This window comes from Trachemys scripta, chromosome 1 (assembly GCF_013100865.1).
Source record: "Trachemys scripta elegans isolate TJP31775 chromosome 1, CAS_Tse_1.0, whole genome shotgun sequence".
NCBI lineage: Eukaryota > Metazoa > Chordata > Testudines > Emydidae > Trachemys > Trachemys scripta.
In genome coordinates this window covers 60374932-60382838 of record NC_048298.1, presented here as the reverse complement: position 1 = coordinate 60382838, position 7907 = coordinate 60374932, and the positions used below count along the sequence as shown (strand labels likewise).

The following is a 7907-nucleotide window of genomic DNA, read 5'->3' as shown; positions in this document are numbered from 1 at the left end:
CCCCCGCGCCTGCCGCCTTTCCCCCCCCCCCCTTGCTTCCGCCAGCCCCCCCCCCCCCCCCCGGCTACCTCCTGCCCTAGCTCACCTCCGCTCTGCCTGCTACCCTGGGCGCGCCGCCACTCCGCTTCTCCCCCCACCCTCAGGTGAGGGATGGGGGAGAAGCGGAGCGTTCAGGGGAGCAGGCAGAGCGGAGGTGAGCTAGAGTGAGGGGGCACAGGAAGTAACCAGGGGGGACGGGTAGAGGAACCGCTCCCCGCTCCAGCTCATCTCCGCTCCACCACCGCTGCCTCCTCCGAGCACCCCGCTGCTCAGCTTCTCCTCCCTCCCAGGCTTGCTGCACAAAACAGCTGTTTTCCACCCGGCAAGCCTGGGAGGGAGGGGGGAAGAAGCGGAGCGGTGGCGGCGCGCTCAGGGGAGCGGGCAGAGGCAGAGCAGAATGGAGGCGAGCTGGGGCACTTTTTCCTCCATGCCACGGAGTCGGTGCCTATGATGGGTGGCGCCAGAATGCCGTCCCTAGAATGTGCCGCCCCAAGCACCTGCTTGTTTTGCCGATGCCGAGAGCTGGCTCTGGTTACCACCTGGCAAATTATAGTGAAACACTGAAATCTATATGTCTAACCATACAGATATACTGTACACTTCTGACAACTTATGAACTCTTCAGCACAATAAGTCTAGTTACTGTACTTCAACATTTAGATATATTAAACCAAGAGTTTTCTGTAACTGAACAAGACGTGTCAGTGCATGTTTGGTGTACATGAGTCTCACCAGCCTGAAATTTCTAACAAATCCTATAGCACATGAGTGGTGCTCTGCATGGGTTTGCTCAAACAGATCAGATTTCAGGAGAAGGGCCTATGTGTATTGATATGGTAGAAGGAAAACAAAGTAAAAGGATAACATTTTAGTCACCCCGTTTGCATGCTATTCTATCTATAATATCACTGTACGGAAGTACGCCATGACACCTTTAATTTGATTTGCTGAGTGTAACAGCTTAGGTTAGATGTTCCAGTAACTCAAACCACCTTAGGGACATTACCTTCATCTCCTACCAGCAAGCAAAATATTTAAGACACAAGTTTAGAACTTCTACCTCATTTCTGGAGTTCAGGTATTGACATTAGATAATCCCCAAAAATATAACTGCATGAATATCAGACCCCAACTGTGATTGTGCTCAGCTTATAGTAAACCACTTGCAATAATTCTGCTATGTACAAAAAAAGAAGAACACTTAAATGTCCGTTATGACATTTTGGTTGAAAAGTACTCTGTGGGCTTCTGAGATTGTTACAAAAGCATGGGTGGGTAATAATTTAATGCTAAAGTACATCAACCTTGCTCTAAGGCAAGCAACATGCACCTAAACTCCACACCAGTCTGCCCAATGACAGAAACAAAAAAAGATACAAACATGAACCTCAAAAAGGTTTGCTCCATTAGTGAAGTTGGCAGACAGTGTCGCTATATGTGTAAAAAAGCTCACTTAAATCTTTCAGCATCTCCTTTCCCAGCATTGGTATGGAGAGAAAGTAAGTGGTTGGAGTGCACTGCCTCCTGTTGGATAAAACAAGAGCAGTATGGACAGCAACTGATTTTTATCTAGGGTTTTATACTATGTTCATCACTATAGGGTAAAAGGTCTCTCTTGACTTTCAATTTTTTTAGCTGTAAGAAAGAATGTTTATAGCATAATATTCCCTGACTGCCAAAGGAATTATAAAGAGAATAAACCACATTACTGGATATTTTTAGTTTTACTTTTAATAAACTCCATGACTGCTTGTCAAACAAGTCTAACCTTTCTGGGTAAAAAGAAAATCTAAAAATAGAATCATTTGTTCTAATAATCAGAGATGTTTTCTCCAGTGAATGTTACTGAGAGGAAACTCCATGGGATTCCGTAGAAAGGGTCACAATGGCCAACAGTGTGAAACTCAGACTAATTGTGGACATTAAGGTATAAAGCCAGCATCAGATTCATAATGTAGACAGTGCAGAGGAAAAAAAACACAACTTGACTCTTGGGAAAGGCAAGAGAGGCCATGGAGGCCCTGTACCTGTAAGAGGAAAAGGGAGGAAAAGAATGGAGAAGTGGGACAAGAAAGACTAAGCCAAGACGTAGGGAATGAGAATTTGCGGGGGGGCGGGAGAGGAATATCTGAGACTGACGCAAAGAAATGGAAAACACCCACGTACACACTTCACAAGGACCTATGAAGTGGATGAAAAGTGCAATGGGAAAACCTTCAAATGTCAAGCAAGTTGTAACCAAATACGGCTTTCTATAGGAGTATGGAGAAAGCCTTAAACAATAGCTCGGAGATATGCACAGTCCCAGGCATTTCAATGGAGTGCTAAATTAGATTCCAGCCGACACTGTTAACTATTTCACCAGCTATCAAAGCCTGTAAGAAAAGCAAGGAAGTATAATGAAGATCTACATCGGCATTGCCCAAAAATGGACTAGCTGGGGAAGGAGAAGGCATAGATTAGAAGATGTATAAATGAAGATCTGTAGGCCGCTAACAACACGACAGGTTGGCAGACATGATTGTGTTTTCCTGAAGAAAGAGCTCAACTTTCAAAATTTTTAGAAACATTGCACAGGGAATGGAAGAGCCACACAAACTAGATCATATAAAGCTATAAGACCTGATATTGCAGAGACTTACACACCGGAATAGTCTCAATCTCCGGACCCAAGTTTCTACAGTTCTTCCCATTTCATCTAGAAAACATATAACAGTGATACAAGGAGCTACAGTAGTCCAGGCCCTCCTGGATATTTATGTAGTCTAGTCTCTCCACAGTTCCTCCTGTCTCTGTATTACTGATACCACAGAAGATATGAGAAAACACAGAAAAAAGTAATATCCCCTTCCATGGGCCACAATGTGGCGCAAAGCAAGCTGCATTTTGAGCACCCTACCGTAACCATGAAAACATATTTTCTTCCCAGCTTAATTTCCCTTTTGATAAGATGACTGATGTAATTTGAAAAATGTATATAATTAGTTTGACCATTAAATACTTTAATTTACTTAGAAATCTTGTTAAAGCTACTGTGTTGTTTGCATAACAACCCCTTGGAAGCTTAGTAGTGATTTCATTTTACTTTATATCAAAACTTTGTGTTCTTCCAGTATGCAGTTTTACAAGTGATAGGCTGATGGAATTTGGAAAAGTTATTTATTCTAAAAAAAAAGCATTAAAGCTTTTGTTTTGGGAAGGAAAAAAGCCATACAGGTGAATAATGATATGGACATGGCATTCAAGTTGGGATCTACCACCTCCAAGAGTGCCCCTTTAACTGCATCATGTCATATAGGTAGGACCATTAATTGCAATCTGTACTACATGAAAGGGAACATGCTTCTTATTTACAGAGTACCAACAGCATGACAGGCACTTGACAGACAGCCATGAAGACAAGATCCCTGCCCTGAAGAGAGAGTGCTCAAACTCAGCGACAGCAATGTGATGCAACAAATAGTGTTTCATCTCACATTATTTTAATTTCAATACTTCTACTTAGATTTTTTTTAAGGTGGGAAAAGGAAAAAAAAAGGAGAGACATCATAACCTGTTACCTTGGTTTTAAAAAACTCCACTGAAGACATTATTCTTTATAAAGATATAAAGAGAGACCATTATGAGATTTTTAAATTTCTAACCCAGAAGTGGTTTCATTTAATTTCTCTTGTTATGCAACTTAATTCCTGTTGTTATGGTGGGCAGACCATTAACTCCAGGACGAAAACTCAATAGTCCACTAATTATACAGATTAACTGATCTTTGCTTCCAATTCCTTTCTCCCTGCCCCCTTAGCAACTTAAACATGACCTAAAGATCCAACGCAAGTGCTGATTTGTTTAGACAGTTAGACAAAAGAAGCCTGCAAGCAAGTACAACGTCTCTCTCTGCATGCAAAGCTGTAAGCTAAAAGTTTTCACTCTTTCTTTTGGGTGGGTGTGTATGGAGAGGTGTGGAGGTGTAAAACAAAGTTACGATGGAGTACTTAAATTGGTTATATTTAAATATGAGTACCACTGGTTAGTCTTACACGGGCGGGGGGACACTGCAAAATTACAGTGTGTGCATTTGAAAAGAGACACAGGAACAGCAACTGCCCTCTAGCTATCAGGGGATTTACCATGCATTTTTGACTAAGCCTCAAACCCAAACCAAAGTAACATCCTCATATATACACAAAGAGTCTTATTATGACAGCTTCCCTTCCAGGGAAAAGAATCTTTCAGTAGTCACATGACCATTGAAATCTATGTTCGGTTAAAAAAAAGGAGCACCAATGCAACTCATAATAAGCATAAGCTTTGTGACTAGAAATATTTAGCTGAGTATTTCTGGGACTGCAGAGTCACTGATATAGCTGAATTCTATTTCAGGCTGCCTAATATCAAAGTCTCACTGTTTGTACGCTGTGACAACGTGTTGTTGCACTATCAAGCATCATTACCGGATTAAACACTAGAAGTGCTACTTATTGCTGGTAAGAGCTTTTAATGTTAGACACAAGGGCAAACACTGTCTAGCCTTACTCACGTGAATAGTCTTCAACAGGAAGACTCATATGAGCAAAGTTTTGAAGGGGCATAGCTTGCAGGCACAGGGCCTAGAACGGCTAACAACATAGGAGAGGAAGATGAACAGTGGCAAGAAGGAGTAGTAAGAAAGTGAAAAGGAATAAAAACTAAAGGCAAGTCTACACTACAAAATTAAGTTGACCTAAGTTACATCGACGTACAGCCACCGTAGTAATTAAATCACTTTTGCATGTCCACACTCTGCTCCTCATGTTGATGGTGCATGTCGACACCAGGAGTGCCTCCACTGATTGAACTGTCGGCGTGGGGCATTGTGGGAGGGCTTTGGAAAGGCCGCAACAGTTGATATAAGCAATGCAGTATCTACATTCACACTGCATCGACTTAACTACATCGACCTAAGGGCTATGCCTCTCATGGAGCTAGAGTTATTAAGTTGCTGTAATCGGTGAATTACATTGGTAGGAGCTACATTTTAGCGTAGACACCTACAGAGTTAGGTCGATGTAAGCTGCCTTACGTCAATCTAACTCTGTAGTGTAGACCAGGCTTAAAAAGGAACATTTTTAAAAAAAAATGGATGGAAGCAGAGCTACCACTAAGAAAAGATACACAAAGAAACAATGGCTCATCAGTTTCCAAAGACAAGAACAACCATCTCTAGAAAAGTCAACTCAGGCTTTCGGAAGCAGAAAGACTAATGAGGGAGGGCTGCATCCTCTGATTAAAGACAATCAAAAAAAGAGGAACAAAGTTTACTATAGAATGTTTGACCCCTATTTTGCATCTTTGATGGGACACTGCATCTACTTGACATTTTTTAATTGAATCCTGGTACTGGTAGAGGTGAGTTGCTGCTGCTTCATTTTCAAACCTCCAAACTTTCAGTATTTTGAACTCATAAGACTAGGGTACACCTAGTTAATGAAATATCTATTTGATAACACCCGAGTACTGACCATTTAGCAGAGTTTAAAAAAAATTTTGTATTACTGAACAAGACACTTTACATATCCTCGCTCCTCATCAAAAGGCAGAAATGGTCCTTACCTCAATTCAACTCATGCTTGCCGGGTTCAAAACAAAAGTACAGAGCCACACTACAACTAAAAGGAAAGCGGGAAACGGAAAGCTGAGAGTGTGATTACTCACTACTAGGAAAACGTGATTTTTATCTCAACATCTAGGCTCCATAACTTTGCTTTCACACTGAAGAATTTTGAGTTTATTATCTAAGTTTTTATAAGATTGCCCATTAGCCTGGTATCGGGTTGCCTGCCACAAAAAGTAAAACACAAAAGTATCAAAAAAAAAATTTTAACTCCCAATTAAAATATGTGTTAAATTAAATTATCAATCTAGTGTCAGTGTGCTCACTCTCAGTAGCACTCTTGCTTCTAAGCCAGACCAGAAAGCTCAAGTCCCAGTTTTAACAACATATCCAGTATTATACCTGTTGAGCACTATTAGGGGTTGCCACACTAGTAAAACTGGTGTCTTTTCTCTACACGTATTGTATATTAAAGATTTCAAGACATTTCCCCAAATGGAGTAAGGATCTGGACAACCTTCCCTTTCTCAGTAAGGATTATTTCACATACAGACTGTGTGAATTATTGCTGAGTACTTAATGATGCCACGTTGCTATCCCAGCATCAGTATCTGAAGTGTCTGTAATGCACTTTGGGACATCTAAAGCATTGAAGTCAGTAAACAAAATCTATTTGTATTTCATTTCAATCCAATATATAGAAGGAAAATCTGCCATACTGCCATTTATAGAACATGCCTCCAGTGCTAACACTAAAGAAAACAAGTTGTCAAGTCACACCTTAGTCTAACAGATAGGATTAAAAAAGAACTGCAACACATTTAATAAATTAACCGTTGAGATCCCAAGTCACTAAACGGAATGTGCATGCTGTTTTCAATTACTGATTATGGCTTATCTGTAACAGAATATTTGAAAACCTTTATTTCAATATTGTATATCCACCTCAATCCAGAGGGGTAGAGGGTTTACTGGGAGGGAAGGGGTTGGGTTTGGAAGGGTGCAGAGGAGGTATCAGTGTTACCTCGAGAGAGGAGGATGCCTCATTACCATCTAAGGCAGAATAAGGAGGCAGATGCTCCTGATTTCGGTGCCTGGAATATGTCACCCACTCTTGTCGGCTACCAGGGAATCCTGGAGCTGGGTTAACGCCTATTCAGGTTTAGTGGCTGTTCCACTACATCCATGCAAGTGTTACTAAGACAGCAGGACCGAGCAGCGGAGTCGGACCTGGACCCCGGCCCTAACCGGGGCGATCCGGATCAGGCTGTGCATGCGCTATCCCAGCCTTACACGGAGGCGCTTATGCCATAGCTCCCCTAAAGAGCATTTTCTAAGTCGGGGGTGGGCGGGCAGTAAGGACCGAGGGCAAATATTCCCTGTCCCCAAAGGGGGAAGGAGCTTCGCTGGGGTGGAAAAAAAAATAGGCAACTTCTGCTGCTGCCTCACAGCCGGGCCCGGGACACGTGGAGGCCTGAAATCAGACAGCCGGGGGGGATCAGTGCCTGGCGAGCGGCTGCGGCGGGGGGAGGCCGCCTGGAGCGGGACGAGCCAGGGCACAGCCCGAGGATCTGGTCCCGACTCGGGCCAGCCCAGCAGCACATGCTGCCCGCGCGCCGGGGGGAGAGGCCGGGGCTGCCCCGGCCCGGGGACGTTGCACTCACTTGCAGCTCGGGCCTGGCTTTGGCCGGGGGCCTCCCGAAGAAGGAGGTGCGGGCGGTGAAGAACTCCTCGGACTCCTCCTCCTCCAGGCTGCTGTAGCCGCTGCTCATGCTGCTAGTCCAGGGCAGCGTCAGCGGCCGCCGCTGCTGTAGGGGCCCGCAGGCGGAGACCCCCTTCCCTGCCGCCGCATGGGGGCCCGCTGCTCTCCCTCCCAAGGCTTCCGGGACGCGGGAGCAACAGCTGATGCGGCTGCAGCAGCTGGCTCCCGCCTGCCCAGCCTCCCTGCAGCACAAGTTCACACGGGGCAGCGCAGCCCAAAGGGGAGCTCCGGCTACAGCGCCGCCCTCGCCCCTGCCTCCTCCCCCGGCAGCAGGGACTGGCCTGACGGCCGGCAGCGCCCCCGCCTCGCAGGAGGGGGCGGGTGGTACAATGCAAACAGCCCGAAAGCCCTCGGCGCCTCTCCCTGCTCACCTTGGGCTGGGATGGACTTTAGTCCCCGAACAGCAGGTGAGCTGGGCGGAGGCACCGTCTCCTGCAGAGCCAGTGCTGGGCAGTTCGTTTCTATGCAACTAACTCCACATCCAGCGCTCGCACAAGCCTTTGCTATGGACGCCTGGGG

The 7907-nt window shown here is 45.0% G+C and overlaps 1 protein-coding gene across 1 annotated transcript in view; it reads right to left on the bottom strand.

The window, feature by feature from the left end:
- The window catches only part of RASSF3 (Ras association domain family member 3), a 78160-nt gene extending 70528 nt beyond the window's left edge, over positions 1-7632 (bottom strand). Inside the window, exon 1 of the mRNA XM_034770595.1 lies at positions 7291-7632. Within this exon, the coding sequence (XP_034626486.1) occupies positions 7291-7398 (108 nt within the window). The 5' untranslated portion in view covers positions 7399-7632. The remainder of the gene's footprint in view (positions 1-7290) is intronic.
- Between the last annotated feature and the right edge of the window lie 275 nt (positions 7633-7907).